A 22,947-nucleotide genomic window follows, 5' to 3' on the forward strand; every position below is an offset into this window, starting at 1 on the left:
GATGATGAATATAACTAGAGGAAACTGCCTTCAAAACAGAACTCTGTTTAATTGAGCTTTCATTTCCATATTTCTCTCCACTGTTTTCATAAACACACTCGCTTTTAAACTAAATGACGGAATCCAAATGTAAATAACTCAAGTTGGATCATTAATACCAGTGTTTGAATCTACTTCATGATGCAGATTCTTTCTGGAACTCTGCAATGCTCTGCAAACAGCTGAGGTTATATCTTTTTTTCCTAGTTTTGACGTCCACTAAAAACTGTTGTGAAACATTTTGTGTGTACCATGGAATTAGAAAACCTAACAATTAAGCCTTTGAAAAAACATTTGAAATCTTCAGTGTTTGACAAAAGCCAATCTAATCTAATCTAATCTAATCTAATCTAATCTAATCTAAGTTTTCAGACCAAACTATTATCAGTTTTAAATGATTTAATTAACTGTCACATTGAAATGATACACATTTTTACTCATGCACAATGCAGAAAAAAGTGATATAATACAAACTGCAAAGAGGAACAAATGCAAACAGAACCCCTACAGGAAATCTCAGCAGATATGTGCTTTAAACCTTTCCCTTTTGCAAAGCTTTGCTCTCTGAGAAAGAGTAAAAATAATGTGTACACCATCATATATAATATGAAAAAATGTCTCAAACTGCCTTCCATATCTTGTGCATCCACAAAATGATCTTCACATGGAATGAAAATCTTAAAGCATAATGGTGTAAGTGATTTAAGGAACAAAATCACAAAGCAAAATCACACCCGAAGCAGCTATGAGATAAAAAAAAAATTAAACTCACCTTAGCAACCCTGTTGGCAACCTCCCGACCCACCATTAGCCCCTGGACAAATGTTCGTGCGGCGATGAACGCTCTGGTGACCTGGGCCTTAAGTTTTCTGGGAACATCTCCAAAAGGCTTAAGCTGATCTGTGTATTTACTGACGCACTCCAGGTAGTCATCTGTAAAGTGGTACTGGGAGTTAAGTAACTGGAACATGCGTTCCAGCAGCCTGGACCAGAAGTCATTCAGCATCTCTTCCAAGTTGACGTTGCCTCCCGTGTAGTAGCGCTTTAGCTCAGTGAACAGGTCCTGGAATACTTCAGAGTTCTGCATATACAGCTTCCCGTATGTCCGTGTGAACATACTGTTGAGAGACTTCTCGGAATTGTCCAGCAGTTCCAAGAAAAACTCTATATGTATGGATGTTTGGGGAGATGGGAGAAAAGGAGGGATAGAGAAAGACACAAAGCTGGGTCATCACATCATGTTAACCTTCTTCTTTCCTACAGTTTAAACCAAGCAAAAGTCTTCAAAGGCATAAAAATATCTACTCAAAGTATGGCTGTTGTATCTCTGGTAATTCAGTGACTTATTTTATGGGCCTATCTGCATATACAGGAGCAATGTATAGCAGCCAACAAAAGGTACTTGATTATGTGAAGAAAGTCAGCCCAAGGCATTAATAATTTAATAGCAGAAATAATGGGCCACAAGGACTATGAATGATTAATGTAAAGTTTCTGATTGCATACTGTAACAAAATATTCATAAGTTTTAGACACAGACACTAGTATACATTATCATCCTGGGCACCCACCATTATTCCCAGACGCATTAGTTTCTCACTGAAACAATTTATTTGTCCACTGAGGCAGCTGGCCAGTGAGCCTATAATTGAATATTGCGTTACAGTGCCTTTATTCCCTTTGCATTATCTGAATAGTATATTACAAAATTGTTACTCTAATAATCTTTTTTTTAATCACCATAATTGTCAGTGAGTCAGAACATAAACTTTACACTGTGCAACGCTGTCATTTAAAAAAATAAAGCTTTATATCAAATATCTTGGAACACAAATTCTTGCATTTCACAGTCATTCAGCAACTACTCAGCACTTCATGCACATTAATACAAAGAACATCAAAATTCACAAGTGAAATTATACAATTCAGATTTAACATTCAAAGCAATTATATTAGTGTTTCTTTGTCATCTGTCTAAGTGCCTTTCTTCCATGTGAGCACCTGATCTCTGGAGGACTAACTCAGCCAACAAAGAGAAAAACAGAGAGAAAAAAAAGTAGAATTAGCTGGGGAGTCTCACTGAAGCCTAGCTAATAGGATCCCATGTTCCTGAGTGCACAGGCGTAAATGTTGGGAAGATTATAACACATCTCTCCAAGTACAAATGTCAAATATTCCTCCACTCTTCTTTGTAAACAAACACTGCAGACGTTTTACGTGTCATGCTTGCTAATAAACCATCAGAGGGGCTCGTCTTCTGGTTGGTATTCTGGGTGGCTGACATTCCTTTGCATTGTTAATGATAGCTGTCATACCCTTACATGGTGGGCATGTGTTGTTCTAATAATAGAATTTGGTTTAATAGTACAACAACTCATGAGTCATAAAGAATCAGTTCACGCATAGCCAAGCAGGGCTTACCTGTGAATTATCAAGGAAGACACAAATCTAAAAATCATGTGGACTTAAAAAAATAATACTATGAGGTAGAGTACAGTTAATAAATTGTATATGATTAACAATAAAACTACCATTATGCCCTACACATTACACTCGTTCTTTACTGTGTGCATCATAAGATTCATTTTGACACATAAGTAGAAATAATTTAGATCTTTATATAAAAAAAGCAATGCTTAAATGAACTACTGACCATGTCATCTGAAAGGATATAAATACTCCTGCAGCTGTGTTGAAGAGTCAAACTTTGCAAAGTTTACATAAGAGTCCCCATATCTGCACAGTGAGCTCAGCCACCAGTGTCAGAGTTTGAGAAACATACTGTAATAACAGTATATCTGCATATTCACTGTTCTACTTAATATTACCACAGATTTGCTCTTACGCCACTTTTCGCAGCAGTTCACATGCGCCATGTGACCAACTTTGTATTTCTTGCACTTTTTCTTGCAGATAGTACAACGTGTCCACACCAGCGACACCTAGGAGTCCAATCCCTAGTTGCTCATTCTAGTTTCTTTTCAGCTAAATGACCTGCCACTACACCAACATTTGTTTAAATATTAGCAGCCTGCAGGGCCTTTTTCATTCCATTTTTCCAATTAGATCTGAATCAAGGACACGTAAGCCCCTGTGTATTGCACATTCTTTTGTATTTCTACCATTTAACATGCGTGCACAATGAGCAGTAAATATGGAAACTCGTACGCAGCACCACGTACGGACATTTACACTAGTTGTGTCTAAAATTATTTATACTTAATTATATTCTGAAATATTTCTAAATATTTGGCAAAGGGCATTTTGAGCATAAATACTACATTCATTGTGTTGGCTAAGGAATTTATTTAAAGTAACTTGACACTAAAGTGCCCTACTGAGCAGCATCAAAACATGAGCAGGTGAAGTCCAAACTAATCCAGAAATCCATCATGATGAGCTCTCACATTATGGAACTTCACTGGTGAAAAATGCCCCCTTATAGTCAACTTTATAGCACTAAAAAAAGCACAATTGTTGCCACAAGCCTGTGTATTAGAACAGTTAGAACAGAAAAGATTTGGGCAGTAAAAGATGATGAAGTCCTTAACAGTTAATTCCCTGAAAAAACTACCTAAGGAATAAGATGAATTTTGCTAAGAAAAAATTAACACACAAATTTAATCAAGTTTTACACAGCCTAATGTGGTCCCGGGCAATGCTATGAGTGGTTAGAAGTAGATTACACACTATTCTGTTCAGCGGTGTCAGGTTAAGTAAAGTGACTGCTAAAAGATAATAATTAGATAAGATAACCTGATAAGATGCCCTCAGGACCTGAGCTACTTACTGTAAATGACACTGACAGTGTTTTACATACGCAGGTGAAAGCCAGTGGCTAATGACATTCAGGGTTCCTGTGATTATATGCAGCTGACTACACCCAAACCTGGGGATGCTAGACGCCTGCAGTTCTTGATTTCCCCATCGAAATATTGTTAAATGAGACCTGCTGGCTTGAATGCTCTTATGTAATTCATGCTTTTATGCACTAAAAAAACAGAAAGAAATGGAATGCCAGAATTTTACCTTGTCCATAAAGTATTTTTAAAGGCATATTTTATAATAACTCGTGTTGAAAGTACAAAGTAGTTTCAGCAAGTGACAAAAGTTTAAAGTTTTGTATTCTGAGTCCAAGAGTTTTTGAACTGATGAAGTACATAATAAATAAACTCCAGCCTTGTGTTTGCATAACTGTTTGGTTTTTGTGTGATTTCAAGGCCCGTTACCTGGAAAACTGGCTGTACTGAGAGTTTCACATAGCAGCTGCAGCTTGCCAACTCATGGAGAGTGAACTGCTCTCTGCTGGCCAAAGCACATATTTGGGAGAGAATTATCATTGAGTGTTATTGACCTTGGATAACATTCAGCTACCCGGTGGTTAGGGTCTTAATACCTGGAAACATGTCAAACATGTTGGAAACATACAGGAGCGTATGCTTACTGACACAAATCATTTAGGAATCATTCAGCATTGAAATTTCTCAAGTTATGAAGGTAAGTTTTAAGATAAAAGATGTACAGATATGGTATTAAATTAAGAAAAGAACACTACCTGCTCTGTGAACTATCATTTGGATCAATAAATTCAGCACATCTAAAAAAAAAAAAAAATAATAAATTAAAATGGAAATAGATGAAACCTACAGTAGTTAACACAGCACATGTAATGCTTTGCAATTTTTTTCCCCTGTTTTAGTGTCACTTAATTTAATCAAATGAAAAACAGGTTTCAAACTTTTATTGTGATTTTTGATTACTGTATATGTAATCAAATATTTAAACAGTATTTTAATGCATAATAATTCTGAATTTTCACTTTCGTGGTGAAAAAAAACCCCACTAACCATCGGCTAGAAGTAGACAAAACTTAGGGAAAGTTTATGATTCGTCCTCTGGGCACTGTCAATATCAAAATTTTCAAGTTAATCCACCAAAAAAACTTTGCACAGAAAGTAAGTAAATTTGTGCTTCTTTGCAATAAATCTTATAGTGTTGGAAAGCCTGTTTATTTCCCCTTAAATGCATTTATGGCTTGAGCAGCAGAGTTTAGTATGTGGGCTGCGCCCATGAAAAACATGACAAATCTTCTCTGCCAATGCCAAACAGCTTATTCTGCTAATTTCTATTGGTTTGAGCTTCTGGTAAACCAGGGGCTGACAATCAGGCTTATCATCATTGGAGGTAATCTCAATGCAGAGGCATGAAAATCTGCGACCATTGGCAGTCCCAGATCTCCACAGTCTGGGACCAAACTCAATCCATCCTGAGATGACAACGCTCGCGCCCACAGAGCGGGTTTGTCAGAGACTACCTATCAGAGGATGGGATGGCCTGCCTGCAGTCCTGACCTCAAATAAACTTGTAGGATCAGCTTGGGCATGCTGTTTGTGCCAGAGTGACCAACACAACCACACTGGCTGATTTGTGACAAATGCTGGTTGAAGAATGGGATGCCATCCCACAGCAGTTTATGATCCAGCTGGTTTACCAGCATTATGAGGAGGTGCCAAGCTGTTGTGGCTGTGTGTTGATCTTCCACATGTTACTGAGGCCCTTATTTGTTAATTGAATAAACTGTTAAATTGCCAGTACATCCGGTTTCTTCAGATTTCAACAATCCAATCCAATAAACAACACCAAACAAGAACAGTAGCAGAAGCTCTTTGGCATTGGCAGAGATGATTTGTCAAGTTTTTCATGGGCGCAGCCCACATACTAAACTCTGCTGCTCAACCCACAAATGCATTTTCCTTACAAATGTGGCACCATTTAATAAACAGGCTTTATAACAATATAAGATTTATTGGCAAGAAGCATTGTTATAAGAAAGAAATAACTGACCAAACACAAAGTTTAGTTGTTGAGCTAAATCAGTGTTAGTTTGTAAGCTGAGTGTAAAAGCAGCCAATGTGCAAAGAAAACCTGTGAAAGACCTTCAGAAAGCCTTGAAAACTATTTTTAGGATGATCAATTAAACTGTATCTTTCGCTTCTCTCCTCTCACTCGTGATAAGTTCTTGTTTAAAACAAAAAAAAATTAAATAAATAAAAAAGGGAAAGTTTTTAGAGTGTAGTACAACCTTCCTAAAATCTTGAGGCATATAACTCTAATTATGTTCCTTTTTTATTCTTTTTGGTTTTATGTAACATCTTAGTTATGTAACATACAGTATCTTTAAGTTCTGTAAAGTGCATGAAAAGTTTATTACATAAGGCTTCAGTATAAACACCATTGACGAGCACTGTAATTACTATTAATCATCTTGTCACCCATAGGTTTTCTTTGATTTTTTTAACCAGGAAAAACACAGTGAACAATAAGCTGTATAAAAACTGTGATAAAGTGAAGCTCCGGTTTAGTGCCAGTCATAATTGAGGGTGGACCTGCATACAAAACACACATGGTGTTCGTACCCTTGAAGCAATTCTGAGTGTGAAGAATCAATTTTCTCCGAGAGCGGTACAAAGTCCTCCTTTGATATCTGGCCTAATTACTGTAAATAATTATTATGATTAATAAAGGTGACCTTTCTGTTGCTCTGATAATAACACATTATCCACAAAAAGAAAATGTGTACTCACCCATTAATTTTACTTCACACATTTTGAGAACTCAGTCGCTCTTTTTTTAAATGCCTCAAACAATGAAATTCCTCATTCTTTGTATGGTTAATTAAGACAAAATTTCAATTACTGGTTCGCCAGACTTGAATGACCAGAGGGTTATTGTATAAAACTTAGCATAAATATTATTACATTTTATATAGTCTAGCCTGGTAATGTCATGGATTTTGAATGCAGACAGAGACACAGAGCTGTCTGTATAATACCAGAAGAAGCTCAGTGTTTTACGGTTTCCCTATAGAAAAGGAGATATTAGAAAATGAGTAAAAGTCAGACAAATATATGTTTTTGCCTCATTCACGTTAACATGATGTGTCTCCATAAGATATCCATCACTTGAAGCTGTTTTTTTTTTTTTATTTATTTATTTTTTATTAATACAACGCTTCAAGGGCTCCTGTTATCTACCAAGTAGGATTCATCAGATGAAGATTGCACATGAGCCTCCCATTGGCCATAAAATTCCTCCCCTTCCACTATCTCGGTATTACCCTTTTTTCAAAATCCCCTTTACTCTGGGAAAGAACAGCTACCAACCCGCATGCAGTAAACAACAAGTCTTGAAAAAGATTTGGGTGGTGCAGTAAAACATGTGCACTGGGTTCTTTCATTGAATTAGCCACTTTAATAACAGTGCTTACATCTGTACCACCAAAACGACAACCGCTTGACTCCAGTGAACTGCTTCAACTGCAAGTAAACGCTGTTTAGTATTCCTCTACCATGCTTTTCACAAATGGAGTACAATGTCAGACAGGCAACAAATTGCAGTGAATTGTTCTGTTTCTTGTGAGGTTTTTCAAAACCAAATGGCACAGCGGTGTGGTTGTTAGCCCTGTTGCCTCACAGCAAGAAGGTCCTCGGTTCGTTTTGACTGTTAGGTTTTCTCTGTAATTATTGTAGGGTCTTTACCTTACAATATAAAGCACCTTGAGTAGACTGTTGTGATTTGGCACTATAATAATAAAATAAAATTGAATTGAATCAAATGTACTGGCCAGCTGGGGCCTTTAGGTGTGGAGTATGCACATTCTCCCTGTGCCTGTGTGGGTTCTTTCCAGGTACTCCAGCTTCCTCCCACCGTCCAAAGACATGTATGTTTACTGCTTTTAAATGGGTCATAGGCGTGAATGGTTGTCTTTCTCTCTGTGTTAGCCCATTCACATTCACATCTATGGGCAATTAAGACCTGTCAGTAATAACACTGCTGAAAATATTGTGGTCACCTTCTGTGCTGACCAGTAAATTGTGCTGGACAAGCACCTAACAAACCTCTGACCTTGGCAGCTCCTATGATACAGATCCTCTTACAGCTGTGAAACAGAAGTGTCGCATATTCCTGGTTGAAGAAAAAGGTTGTATTTCGTTTGCTGTTATCTTCAGTGTGTCACTTTACACTGGTACCGACAATAAAGCTATTTTAATGCATGTTTATTAAAAGACATCCCGGCTAAAACAGAATGCATTGGTTAATCACACAGTAAACCTTTAATGTTGGCTGTTATGTGGAAGCAGAGAGAATATTAACTGGGTTTTACAATATATTGTAAAATAAGTGAAACAAGGGCACATTACACATTTGAAAAACATGAAATAAAATGTGTATTTAAATCAATATTTATCTTGTTACATTCTCCGGTTTCTTTTATAATTTGAAACTTGTACTGCACAACTAAAAATAACAGAAGTATTCCTAAAGGGGCAATTTTCTCATAAACCTTAATGCTGTTTGGCAACGATAAGCTACATTACTAATAAACATAGTCTAATCATAAAATCCATGTCATTTCCTGCACATGATACTGCACATTGCCTGATTAAATATTCAGAAACATCTGTTTTCATTTGTGTCCGTGTTGATGTTGATGAATTCCAATCATTCATTTAAGGGTGTAACGACAACAGGACCTTAATTATCATGAATTAACATATCCTAATGACACTAGATGAGGAACAACAGATTAGTCAGTGGTGAACACCCAAATTTATTTTCAAAAGGACCATCATGACATTGATGAAAGAAACAAATAGAAGCCTCAGGAATGCTGACTTCCAGACAGTATAATGGGTGTCAATATTCAAACAATCTAGCAGCAGAAGCAAAGACAGTGCTGCCTCACAAAAAGAAGAGGAAAAAAAGGATCACAGAGGCAGGGAACCAGCATGTTAGAGAACCAAACATACAGGTATTTTGATTTTGCAAAGTGCAATGTGCCAAACAGCAGCGCAGAGGAAAGTTAAAGGCCACAGCAGAAGATACCACTTTGCTTTCCCAAACTGATACCGCTTCCACTTTGTTTCACGTGGGAACAGTGATACCCTGCACTTTAACCACTCACCAACTGATGGACTCAAGGAGAGAAAAAACTAAACAAAAAAACCCAAAATGAAATAACAACAACAACAACAAAAAACAACAACACTGCTGCCCAAGAATAAAGGAAGTGCCTCTTCACAGTGTCACTGCAATCTGTTTTTAGCCTTTGGAGTCACAAAAAAACCCCGAAAATATCATCTACAATAAATGGACATTTAATTCCCCAAGCTTTGCACTAATTACAACCTTGTGCAGTTCCCAGTTTACACACATTATACTGAGCTAAATGTAAATTAGACTCAGACATCAGAATAAACTGGACTACAGTAAATGTTAATGACTACATTTTTCACACAGTTTTGAACTGCTTACTGTGCAGAATGGATGCAGCGCTATTCTTCTTTGACTGACTTAATTTCTAACACGATGCATTCAGGTGCACATTCTATTTTGTAGTCATTGCCCTTTAGCTTCATTTCTATCTTAAAAATACTGTAGTGACTCTACATTTAAGTCAGTCCATCTCCCAATGAAAATGGTGAATAAAACTTTAATTTAACCTTTTAGTTATTATATTGAAGTATGAAGAGTACCATTTCTACATGAAATTAATTTTGCTGTTATGGTAATATCTAACCTAATATAACAGAAATTTGCTAGCTGTCACAGAGTTGCTAAAAATAACTAACCTGTACATGTTACATGTTATCTGGCAGAATTGTCAACTCATTATATTCAATCTTCATCTTCAGGCTGACATCGCCACCACTCTAAATACAGTAACATCCATGAGGGAGGGGATTTGATTTTCAGCCACTAAAATCAGCCACTAATGAACCAAAGTGTGAGCCTGACTCCTTTGTAACGACTAATGCCCAGTGACATCGACACACTGGTTATGGGTTTTCAGAGTGGAGTGGAGCGACCTAAAAAAAAAATTGTGTCAGGTGATATTGAGGATGCATATCACATAGCCATACAGCTGGTTGACACTGCTGTTATTACTTCTCCAGATAGATAGAGACCTGAGGGTGAAGCAGGTCTCTAAAGAATGAAGTGGTACTTCGTGGTCAGAGTGTGATGGATCTGGTGCACATGTCCAATTCCAGAGTAGGCAAAACATCCTCAAACTTGAATTATCTTACCACCATATTTCACTTTTCTTTATTTTCCTTTTTTTTTTTTTTCTCTATTTTTTTTTCTTTTTTGTACAACAATGTATGATTCTGTCTGTCCTTTCATCTCCGTGAATATTTCTCTCACAGCCAGAAATTTCAAACTAATTAATTATTAACTGGACTTTTTTCAATAATCTACTGACCAAAAGTATTTGGCCTCATTTCCTCTCCTGAGAAGTAGTTTGGAGATCCTACTCATCATCTGACTAGATTGGTCTCTTTTGGCTTTGCTTTTGCTGATTCAAGTCTTGCGTCTATTTATCAAAATAAGTATCTGTTGCGAAGCTGTTTTTCCATTTTGCAGTTGACAGAGCTGAAGTATTGATCTTTTGATGGTGTGCTCATTTTTTTTCTTTGCCAGATCCAGTGTTTGTAAAACTGTTTTAGAGTGCCATGCTGCACCCCCCAAAAAACATAGTTCTCTACTCTGCCACTTTTTTCAAAATGACAACTTATTTATTTTCCTTTGATAGTTTCTTACTATCACATTGACACCTGGTTAAAAAAAAAAATGCTCTGCTGGAAATTTGAGCAACAAGCCTCTGAAAATGAGTCCACCTGACCATCATCTGAATGCTGCTGCCATGAAAGGGATACAACTTGGGCAAATTGACATTTTGTACAAAGGGCATAACATCTGATTGCTGATTGAGAACTAGCAGGCAGTCTATAATATCTATTTCTCATTTTAAATGTGGGAAGTTTGTGCGTTTTAAATGATTCTTTAGGTTTACGTGAAAATATTCAATGAGCCTCAGCTGTATTTCTGCAAAGCAGTATCTGCCTCACATGCTCAAATAAACATTTATTCTATCATCATCAAAATAATATTAAGATATGCTTATTTATTTTAACCTAAAATCATGATCTGGTTTGAGATCTGTGCATGTGGAGCAACAGATTCATCTCACAGGACATGGCCAGGCTTAAAGCTTTGGACGCTCAAGTTACAACTCTAAAAAGAGTTTTTACTATTCGAAATGTCAAACTGTAAAAATAAAAAAATAGTTTTAAATTTCACAGTGATTTCCAAAATACTTTTTTTTTTAAATCCTGAATGACTTATATTTGTATGCACAGGGAAATTGATTGTTTCCATGAAAAACAGACACACAGAAGGTAGATACTGATTGAACGGCAAGTCAGCTCATGCATGATTGTTCATCAATCATAATCAAATTCACTTTAAACTATGAATAATAGTAAATGCATGAGTGAATATATGAATACCAAAGGCCTTGATCCCCAAGCAATATCACTCCACACTGATGACAATGCATTTTCAAACGATGACATTGTGTGCAATGAGACTGCAAGCAGCTGGCTGCCAGGTGGTAAAATCCATTTTCCTCACATACATGATGCATATCACAGTGGAACTGACAGCATCGATACAAGGGGCTCGTAATTAAAGCCCTCTGCTGTAGGACACAGACGAACTGGAGGCAGGTTTCTCACAATCTATCAATCACAGAGTGGCAGCTCATTTGAAACATCTTTAAAATTAAAGTTGCAGCAGCCACCGCCTTTTACAAAGAGCAATTGTTTTCTGACAGCTAAGTGAATCTCTGCTTTAAATCTCGGAGAGAAAGGTTGAGCGTGGAATTCTTTTATGCCGAGAGCTGACAGATTGAATTGAGAAGAAGCCTGTTCTCTGCTATCAAAGAAACAACTTTGGCTGTACTTGATGCTCTCTGATAGCAACAGAGAGGGAGGTCACATATTTGCCTTGGATAATGGGCTTTTAGACATAATGGCATTCAGCCAGCTAGCCAAAACAGAGATATTTCACAATTCAGCATCTGCTGTATTAAAAGATACTTGATGGTATCCAAACGTACCATCTGGCCGTGTAAATATCAGATGAGTGGATATTCATCCCAGTTCCTTCTGCAGATTTGTAAGTTAGATGAAAGATAATGTGTATCCAGTAAATCTTAATGAAGGATTTTAATCAAATTTTGTCTAATGCGGTACGCCATCTGAAGAAAATACTACTATTATTTGAGGTAAACAAAAATACACTGTTGTAGATTAGTCTATACACCATTGTTACAGTCTACTATATAACTTCCATCATACAAGGGGCGATCAAAAAGTTAAACCTTAATCGGATTTAAATTTGGCTGCCCTTCCACTCAAGATCATTTCACCACAGCTGCAGTTTCTTTCTCGAAGTCTTGCTGTGTCCCCTTGCATCTGTGCGTCTGTCCATCCGTGACGGCTGATGGATCTTGTTCACACCACCAAATTACTTGTATTCTCTTCTCCTCAGGCTTGGAAACTGTAGTCTCTTTGACTTAAAATACCTGAAACAGCCGGAGACCAGTGATGATCCGTCACACAAAATCTGGGTCAGTTAGAAGGAGAAGTTGGATTTCTGTACAAGTTTGATGTTTATGTTGTAATCGCTGAGAGCACAGGCTGAGAGGTCCAGGGTCAGGATATCCCAGGAGCAATCTAAAAGTAGCAGCCGAAGTAGAAACTGTCATGACATGCCCAAGAAGATGTTCTTGAACAGGAGATTGACCAAATTTAAATCAGTAAAGGCTTTTCATTTTGACGGACCTGCTCCCAGACTTTTTAAATCGATCCACGGCCTCGGTGCTGGTACTACTGCTGGTGCCAGAGTATAGACAGGTCTATAGGTGCCACATCTTATTTACTCACAGACAGGTTTGACACCTGAATTATTCTGAATGTATACTAATGTATCATGACATAACAGAAGAATGTAAGGGATGCAGCTTTCTTTCTTTCTTTCTTTCTTTCTTTCTTTCTTTCTTTCTTTCTTTCTTTCTTTCTTTCTTTCTTTCTTTCTTTCTTTCTTTCTTTCTTTCTTTCTTTCTTTCTTTCTTTCTTTCTTTCTCATGTCACTGGTTCTAACTTTGAGACAGTAACTTTTTGGTGTGGTGCCGATTCCTGCTATTAGACACCACTCTTTCTTTCAGTAGAAATGCATGGAACCCATTTCTATGGAACAGAGTTAACACATGAGGAAAATATGAAGTTCTAAAGCATGAATTCAAAGCATAATAAATTAGGTTAGTCTACCTGAAAAATTCATGGATAACAATTCATTATTTCTCTTTGAAGATGCTCTTTGAACACAGGAGGAACACATACTTGAAAAGCGTTAAGATTCACACGCTGGTATAATCATGGGAGAGCCACACACCGACGTTGTCATTTCTCACATGAAGAACTGCTGTCATTAAAGCCTGACGCCTTGTACCTTGAATTTATATTCCAGTCTACAACTGTATTCCCTCACAGCAGAGGAAGAAGTAGTGTATTATCTCAGTGACAAGACAAATCACTGAAATGCATTAATAAGACCCTGTTTGGATTTGTGTAGTGTTGTCGTTTGAAATGCAGACATGTCAGAAATAACGTGTGCATTAAACGAGTTCCATGATGGCAGGTAATAATCACCGCGCCACATGGTAACACTGCCAGCACCTTTACAGGATTTGCATCTGTTACATTGTGTTTCTTTCTCTGGCTTGCTTCAGTTCATCTGCTGAATTTCTGAGATACTGTATGTTACACAAATCTAATACTGAAGACACATGGCACATAGATCAATTGCAGGGATGGCCACCATACTCAGCCATCACCTACTATAGCTTTTTAATTAGGATTATAAATGTAGATGTTGGTGGATGAAGGCCATTTAAACTAGGTACGCTGAGCGCCATCCGCATTTTCTCACTAAATTAAGGCATGTTAGATGTTTGAGTGAAATGCTTTCCATGGGATATAATTAGGTGATTCTATAGCACTGTAACAACAACTTGAGGCAAAAATATGCAATTTTTGCCACCAAGGTGGTTGAAATGCTCTGTTCATTTACTACCTTCATCACTGCAATGACATTACTTACTCTGCCTTCAGGTATTGGTAACTTCTGTTAAAGCATATGGCTGTGACACAGATGCTCATTCATGGGTGCAAACTTGCAAAAACTACATTTACTTTACTTGAGTAATTAAATTTACATAATACTTTTTAAGGTTAGATGTCCAAAAAGACAATACTGTAAGAAATGTTTTTACAGTATTAGATGGGTATTTTTACAATAAAATATCTGAGCTACTGTAAAAACTTCACTATAGAGGGCTGATCAGGAGAATTTAAAAAAAAAATCTTTATACATTTGCTGTTCTCGTAATTTTGAAGCTGGTTCCAAAGAAACATATGGTGTGATGCTGGCTTCAGCACAAGAGGCACCAGGCGGGCACAAAAAATGAGCAGCTAAATCATTTAAAGAGAAGAGTGATTTGTGATAGCCTCCGGTGTGGGTAAGACAGGGCAATGATTGTTTAAGACATGCTGAATGATGGCATGAACCAGGAGGGAGTTGCCTTTTAAATAACGGACGGTGCTAAATTATATGAGAGGGCTGAAGCTGAAAGGCATGGCTTAGGCATAAAAGTGAAAGAACGAAAGGGGGGGAGACATCTCTCTGCTGGGTCTTTCATTAAGTACCAAGGCTTAATCAAAGAAGACGTTCTTCTCTTGTAAATTTTAACATATTGACCCACACTAGATCTACATGATTACTAACAAGTATGATCAAAACTTCATTACCATGCTTGAGGCAATTCAACATATTGTATTCACACCTAATTCATCTGTTTTTATTAAACCTTCTTCTATTATTACATTTTAAGGGAACAAATCTTGGCAGATGCCTTAATTTTCTAAGTGCAAGTGCAGTTGTGTTTCAGTGGCTTGTGTTTCTTCCTTTGTTCTGTGCAAATGAAGCAAGTCTGAAGCTCTGCAAACAAATGGTTGATCCAATTTTTAAAGAAAAAAAAATATATATAAAAGAGGAGACTAGTTAACTGAAAAAGTAGAACAAATATGATCTGGAAAATGGTTATTATTAACAAGCATGCAAAGAAGGATGAATGATGAAAAGTGGTTCGGATGGCTGTGAGCAGGCAACGGTCTGATATTCCGAATCCTTCTTTAATCTGTTTCAAAATCAGCAAGTCTCATTTCTTATAGCATGGAAGTTCTTTTAAAGAGAGGGGCAATCTGTTCCCAGATCCATCACTCCTGCCACCCATCAGCACCCTGTGTGACAGGACTGGGAGCAAACGAGCGGTTGCTACATGGGCCTTTCATTGAGAATCACAGGAGATGTGTGATTTATGGGCCACAGAACATCAGGGCCAACTGGCTGTGTCATAATTTTTCTAAATAAATGCTTTATAAACATCTTTGTTAACACTGGTGTAATATAACTTAAGTTAAACAGGCAATAACACATGTTATTGATTACTGATCTCTTCAGTGCACATGTTTTTTTTGAAGAAAAAAGAAGAAAAATAAAGCAGCTAACCAGATCTTCCTGTTAAAGTTTAATATATATATATATATATATATATATATATATATATATTTGTAATTTTTGGTTGGTGTAGATTGTTACACATGAACAATGGTGACAAGGATTTCTTCAGAGAAGTGAATTCAGCTTAAAATTAGATATTGCCTGCCCTTGGCTGCAAATATGAGGTGCCATATATTTGTGCTTTGCAACTCCCAGACAAGGACATCTGTTTTCTCTTGGGAGAATCCACCCTTTACTCTACTTTCAATTGCAAAACTAACAGCACACCATGTAGAGAGAGCTCTGCTTATTAACAGGAACGAGAGGTACTGATAGTGATAGACAATGATTGATGCTCAACCTGAACACACCTGCTGATAATGTGTTCTTCCTCATCCCAACTCACTCCTTCCCGCACAGCAGGTGAGATGTATGCCGGTGTCCTAAAACAACAGCCATAATCACCCTGGTATGTGTTTCTGTATGTCAATCACTGCACGGTGCGTGCAAGTGTTTTAATATGCCAAGACAATAGATATTAAAAACACTGACACTTGAAAATAAATTTATATGTTACAGTAAGACTTTTGTGGTATTTCAAAGACATTTGTCATATACAATAATGCACAGTGAATAATACAGAGTAACAGCAGAAATAACAAGAATTACAGAAAAATGATCAATTGGCTAAAATCCACACTATTATTTTTATTATTATTATTATAATACAATATCAACCATTATCAAACAGTCAGCACACTGTATAATGCATTTGGCTCACTTGTCTAAAAATGTTCAAGTTTTTCAATATATAATCCAACAGTAATGACTGCTCTTGCTGCAGTGTATTATTATCATAAGTCATTCTACGCTATGAATATAGTTGCCTCAAATAAATATATGCTGCATGGCGTATTAACTTTGTCGCCAGGGATGATGCTATAGTGACTCTAGTTTGGGCCTGTGGGGATAATTTTCCTTCAAAACCACCTACTAGATTGAATTTTGAGAAGTTCTTGTCATTATCTTAAAGTACTAAAATAATTGCCCTTGAGGAAATTAATTACCTTTGTGCACTGTTGCACTCTGTGTGGAAAGTGATTTAGTTAATGAAAGCTGAAGTACTGTCATCTCTTCCATTGTCCCCCATTTTTCAAGCTAATAAAGTCACTGGAACTGGTGAGTTATTCCAAGCAACTGAGCGCCCACCTTGTTCACGCACACACCATTTAACACCTTCTTTGTCTTGTTTGTTTGTGCCCATAAATAAACCAGTAAAAAAAGTAAATTAATTTCTTTATCAACACTTTTTTAGCAATATGGTGAAAACAGGGTGTAAAATCATCTCAGTCACGCGCTTGCTTTACCTTACATTTGCGAAACAAGCAGCAGTCTCTACTGCAATGAAAATTAGTAATGCGAGGATAATCACAGACAGCTAATTGCATTACACTTTAAAGATTGAGATAAGATTATGAAGGATGTGGCACATCATACTGTTATCAGGCGTAACTGTAAAAGCAATTAAAATTCTACCATTTTTGTGTCACAATAGCTTCTGTGAACGTCTGAGATTCAGTGTCAGTGAGCATATAAACCATTTGAGGAATTAAGTGTAAAAGAAATGAAGATGGGATGTATGTTGGCAGATAAGCTTCAGTCTCTTTAAAATGTTACATAACTAACCATCCTATTAAAGCAACGAAGAAACCACCCTCATGTAATCACACATATCCATCACTGAACCAGCCAATCACACAGCAGGATACTTCAGATACAAAAACAGCCTGAAAGAATATCTCACTGTTTTAACAGCATGCAAATTATGACCTATGGAAACAGCATGAAAAACGAGTGTTGACTAGTGTCGTACTTTCCCCGTTTCCAAGTTTGTGAAGGTCTGCTGAGTGCAAGTGATGCAAATTTTGTCCTCAAAGGGTACAAGGCTTTAAACACATGTCACGTGACCTTCAATTTATTGTTGCTGGGTACAGTACCTGTGCACTTAGAAGGGAAGTAAACACCGTTTATTTGTATAACTCTTTTAACAGATACGAGTTGCAACAAAACCAAAGTGGATCCGGTTTGCATGTGAAGAGGTTCATTGCTACCTCTGTCTATACAATTCTTCTCAAGCATGATACCTGCTGCAGGCAGTTTGCCTAAATTTTGGAAAAAGATGCCAGCGTGCAAATGTATAAAATGTGTTTTCCAAGCAAACAAGAAAACAGAACAATAAAAACAACTATGCATCTGTGGGGATCCACATGCACATCCACAAGGGAGTCCCTGCCTTTTAACCACTGCCTTTTTTTCCATCCAAATACACTGAGGTATTTCACACCCACATCCATGTCAGTCTGATCCTCTTATTTGCTGTGAGTGCGTCCCATCAGCCTAAGGCTCAAGAATGGAGGGCTGAAATTCTTCACTTTTAGTGACTATTATATCTAGAATCTGAGGGGAACTAAAGGTGAGATATAGCCAAGATGCCCACAGGCTAGGGAGGGCTGCCAAGCATAAACTAATTAGCATGTGCAATGTTGAATGGGAGAGCATTAGTGGAGTTGAAGTCAGTTACAGCTGCAGGAGCAAGTTAGTATCCCCCAAAACCTTTAGTTTGTTTGATTTACTCCCTAAAATCTCGTTAAACTCAATTCTCTGTCCAGCTGCCATATACGAGTTTTTTTCCTCCCAAAAGATCATCTTTTTTTCATCACCATAACGTCAATGAAAATGTTCGTACACTCATCAGAGTCGCCTCCTGGGGTTAAATTTGGACTTGAGACTAGTATAAGTCTGTGGATTGATTATGACTGGGGTTGCTTTTACAGACACAAAGCTCACAGTTTTTTTTTTTTTTTTTTGAAGAGACTATTCTTCAGTAAAAAAGCACCCAAAGGAAAACTGTAGACACTGTTCTGTGAATGTAAAATGTCCAGAGTAACAATGGCACAGTTTCTGACAAGAGACGCTCCTTTTGAATTATCCACGTCTTTTTTTTTAATGCAAGCCCACAAACTAGCAGCATCTCCTCTCTGAATAATCATATATTATTAATGAAGGATTAATAACATTTCTACACCAGCAGTAGTAAAGAACAGCAGTCTTTGTAGATGCCCTATTTATCATAAATCATCAATGACTCAGTTTACATAAGACTTTCATAACGGTTTTGTTAAACTCTCAACAATAAACACCACAACCAATTTAATCATGATTTGAACACAAGGCAAATGTTCAAAAGGTTGTCAGTAAATACGTCTTCTGTGCCTAAAGCATCAATGCCATGAGCAGGTCATGGAATTAAGAGCAGAAAATTAATAAGAAACCCACCTGATGACTAACAGCAGGAATCATAATCCCATGTATGAACATTTAATTCAGCAGTAATTTGTGCCTAGCGGCAACATCCCAGCCTCCTTGAGTCACACTCGTGGTGTGTGTATTAGTCATTAATTGGCACGTCGACAATAACCTAAAACCATAACCTCTGGAGAAATCTGTGAAGCATTTCACCTGTGTGTAAAATATATGGATTTAAAATAAATAAATAAATAAAATGGCTATTGTGAATAATTTAATTCTAATTCCATGATTTAATTTATATCAATTACAAATCACCACATGCATGTTGGTCAAATTAAGATGTTTTGTCATGCATTAATTACACAGTTTTTCTGTTTTATAAGTCCAGGTTTATTTTAAAATGGATCTCAATCGACCTTTTCAGAAGACCACTCCGGATTTTCACTTATATTCAAGCCACACTGCTGGCACAAAGTTTGATGCGATGAAAGAATCTAAAAGGCCAAATCATGTTTAAGTGGCATTTTGATGACATTTCTTTGGCCTGTTTAACCTTTGGTGAGTTTCATTTTTCTTGTGCATTACATCTTATCCATGCAGAGCCATTTCTCATTCCCTCTGCTACAAAAGACTATTTTTTATGACTTTTCCCCAATCTCTCCACAAAACCCTCCTGATAAATGAAAAAAAGAATCCCAAAATGCATCAATACAGCTACAGAGCTGAGAAAACTAGAGTATGAAGAGTGTGAAGTTCAGGGCGCAAGAGTGTGTTTGTATCAGGCACTATGGAAGAAAGCAACGAATCTTAATTTTCTCTGTTTACACAAGGCTCCAGGCTGTAAACATGTTGCTTGCCTGCTAAGTCCATCGAGGAAAGATGAGATAAGCAGTGTGGAAAAGTGCAAAGATGCTTCAGACCAAGACTGATGTTAGCCTGCTCTCACTGCTTACATTGTCTGTTGTCTGCATCCTGTCTTTCATTGAGGGTTGTTGCTTCTACTGTCTCTTACTGCATATCTGGGAGGAGGTCTTCTGAACCAGGTGTCTGTACTAAAGTACAAGATTTCTAGTGCAGCACTTGTTTTGAAAAAGCTGAGTCTCTGTCGCTAGCCAAGTAAGAATTCAAGACATAATTACAAGTGTCTGGAATGCACATTGAGAAGCTTCAGCTTTTAAGGTGGGGATGAGATCTGTCAGTATGTCTGCACAGCACTGACTAACACTGATTTAGCTCAACAACTATTTGGTGGATTAACATGGAATTTTGACATTCATGGTGCCCAGAGGATGACTCATTAAATTTCCATGAGTTTAGATCTACTGCCACCCAACCATCAACGTTTTCACTTTTCCTGTAAAATATCTTATCGTTTGGCGGTTTATTGACTTTTCTTTCACTGCTGCTGTTTGGGCATTCATGCTTTCTGACGCCAGCTTTCTTGAGAACTGCTCATCCAAACAACATGACTGAGTGATTTAAGTTATTGGTCACCTTCCCACATAAGAAAAAAAGTTCCCAATTATGTGCACTCATTTCACGTCATCTCAACTGACTCTCTATCGTGCATAGCTGTACTAGTTTCACTCTGTGTGTTTCATTTTAATGATTCTGGCTTATAGTTCATAAAAATCAGAAATCCAGTATCTCAAATTTTTATAAGATTTCCTATGGTCAGTCAGAAAGGATTTATAATACAGATATGCCCGACTTCTGAAAAGCGTGTTCATTTATACGCTCAGTGCTTGGTTGGGGCTCCTTTACCACGAGTTACTGCATCAGCGTGGAGTAGCATGGAGGTAATTAGCTTGTGGTGCTGCTGAGCTGTTTAATGAAGTCCAGGTAGCTTTGATAGTGGCCTTCAGCTCGTTTGTTTCTCATCCTCTTCAGGGTAGAACCACATAGATTCCCTATAGGGTTTAGGTCAGGCAAGTTGGCAGGCCAAGCAAGCACAGTAATATGATGGGCAACAAATCATTTGGTAATAGTTTTGACTCTGTGGTAATGTGCTAAGTCCTGCTGGAAAAGGAAATCAGCATATCCATAACGCTTATCAGCAGATGGATGCATGAAGTGCTCTAAAATCCCCTGGTAGACTGCTGCATTGACTTTGGACTTAATAAAACACAGCGGACCAGCTACCACCAGCAGACGACATGGGACGGACTGTGGAAACTTCACGCTGAACTCCAAACACCCTGGATTCTGTGTCTTTACTCTTCCTCCAGACTCTAGGATCTTTATTTCCAAATGAAATGCAAGATTTACTTTCATCTAAAAAGAGGACTTTGGGTCACTGAGCAGCAGTCTAATTCTTTTTCTCATTAGCCCATATAAGGAGCTTCTTACATTGTCTCTGGTTCATAAGTGGCTTCATATTAGGAATGTCCTGAAGACGTCTGTGCATGGTGGCTCTGATACCAGTCTCACTCCACTCCTCATGAAGCTCTCCCAAGTTCTTCAGTTGACTTTTTTTTACAATCCTCTTTAGGTTGCGGTCATCGCTGTTGCTTGTGCACCTTTTCCTACTACATTTTCCCTTCCAGTGAACTTTCCATTAACATACCTCGATACAGTACTCTGCAAGCAGCCAAGTCTTTTCAGCAGCGACCTTCGGTGGCTTGCGATCTCTGTGGAGGTTGTTGATGATCGTCACCTGAACAACTGTCAAGTCAGCAGTCTTCACTCTGGTTGCGTTTACTGAATTATAATTTACTCAAACTCAAAATGAAATACTGTATTTCTGATTTTCATGAACTATAAGCCACAATCACCAAAATTAAAACAAAAAAATGTGTGAAATGTTTCGCTTTATCAAATATATGAAAGATTGCCTTTGTGAATCAAATGACAAAATGCGTGTGTGCCATTTCTCCCACACACAGTAAAGCAGACCACTTAACAGTTGCAACACAAAGCTGCTTATCTGAACAACCTTTAAATACAACACAGAACCGATTCTTTGATTTATTAAAATGATAAAAATCAGAATGTAATATTTCAATGTCCACACCATAGTGAACTTTAAACCTTGCTGCTGGGTACAAGAGACACCACATAAAACATGAAACTTTTTCCATTATCATCCGCCTCAGTGACAGCCCTTTCCACCAAGGGCTCTGTCTCCCTGCACGAAGTGCAGAGCCTTTTCTTGGCTCAAGCAAACGCTACAAAACATTCACAGCAGCTAGTTGGCTTGTTTTCAAAGTTAATGAGGCTTGAAGAGTTTTAGGAATGAGAAAAGTAGAGCACATTCTCACACTTCAGTTTTCCAGTGAGAAATGGACACTGTTCTTTTTATACATAAGGTCGTACTTCAGATTTAATGAGACACTGCGTGCATATTTGGGTACTGAAATAAATGCTGTAAGGCAGAAACATGAAGCCAAGAGAAATTTAAGATCTACATTTAATATTAATAAAGGGTGTTCCCGACCTCTTGCTCAATGCATGCTGAGATATTTTTCAGTCTGCACAACACTCAGCAGAATGAGTGGATATAGAAAATAAACACAATTTGAAAAAATGTTTACATTTGGATGCTAACATATCTGCCTCGGGTTTCTACTTGTGACTCTGTTTACTTCCTTTAATAGAATGGCCGCTTTAAAGATTTCTTCAATTCATGCACTCCAGCCTAGCTAAAAAGAAAAGAAAAGAAAAGGAAAAAAAAAAAGAAAAGAAAACAAAAGAAAAGAAAAAAAAGACGGGAAATAACAGCTATGAACAAAATGCAGTTCAAAATGCCCAGGAATTACACTTGAATTTTGCGATTAATTGTTAGATTTTGTTGGAACTATAATTTGTGTTTGTTTATTTTTATGTCTCTTTTTTATTCAAGTATATATTAAATTGCCATTGTGAACTTGGTTGCACTGAACAAAGCCCTGACAGCGAGCTATCACAGCAAACCAAACATTTATTTAGCCCTTTACTTTTCCTTGTCACTCAAAAATGAGGTGACTCAATCTCTCATCACACAGGCTGAAACACCGTGACTTTTAACTGCAGCTTGCCTCTTGTCCTCCACCCAGCCTCTTGGCTATGAACCCTAGAGAACAAAGGGCTCATAACCAACCACTGTTTGCCGCTCTTTTGTTACTTGTCTTTATTAAAGGTCTTGTGTTCAGCATT

General features: G+C 37.5%; 1 protein-coding gene across 1 annotated transcript in view; it reads right to left on the reverse strand.

Moving 5' to 3' along the window:
- gpc6a (glypican 6a) overlaps window positions 1-22,947 on the reverse strand; it is a 145,635-nt gene that overhangs the window by 75,827 nt on the left and 46,861 nt on the right. The window contains 1 exon segment of the mRNA XM_030725049.1: window positions 812-1,203. Within this exon segment, the coding sequence (XP_030580909.1) occupies window positions 812-1,203 (392 nt within the window).

This window comes from Archocentrus centrarchus, chromosome 3, assembly GCF_007364275.1.
Source record: "Archocentrus centrarchus isolate MPI-CPG fArcCen1 chromosome 3, fArcCen1, whole genome shotgun sequence".
Classification (NCBI taxonomy): Eukaryota; Metazoa; Chordata; class Actinopteri; order Cichliformes; family Cichlidae; genus Archocentrus; species Archocentrus centrarchus.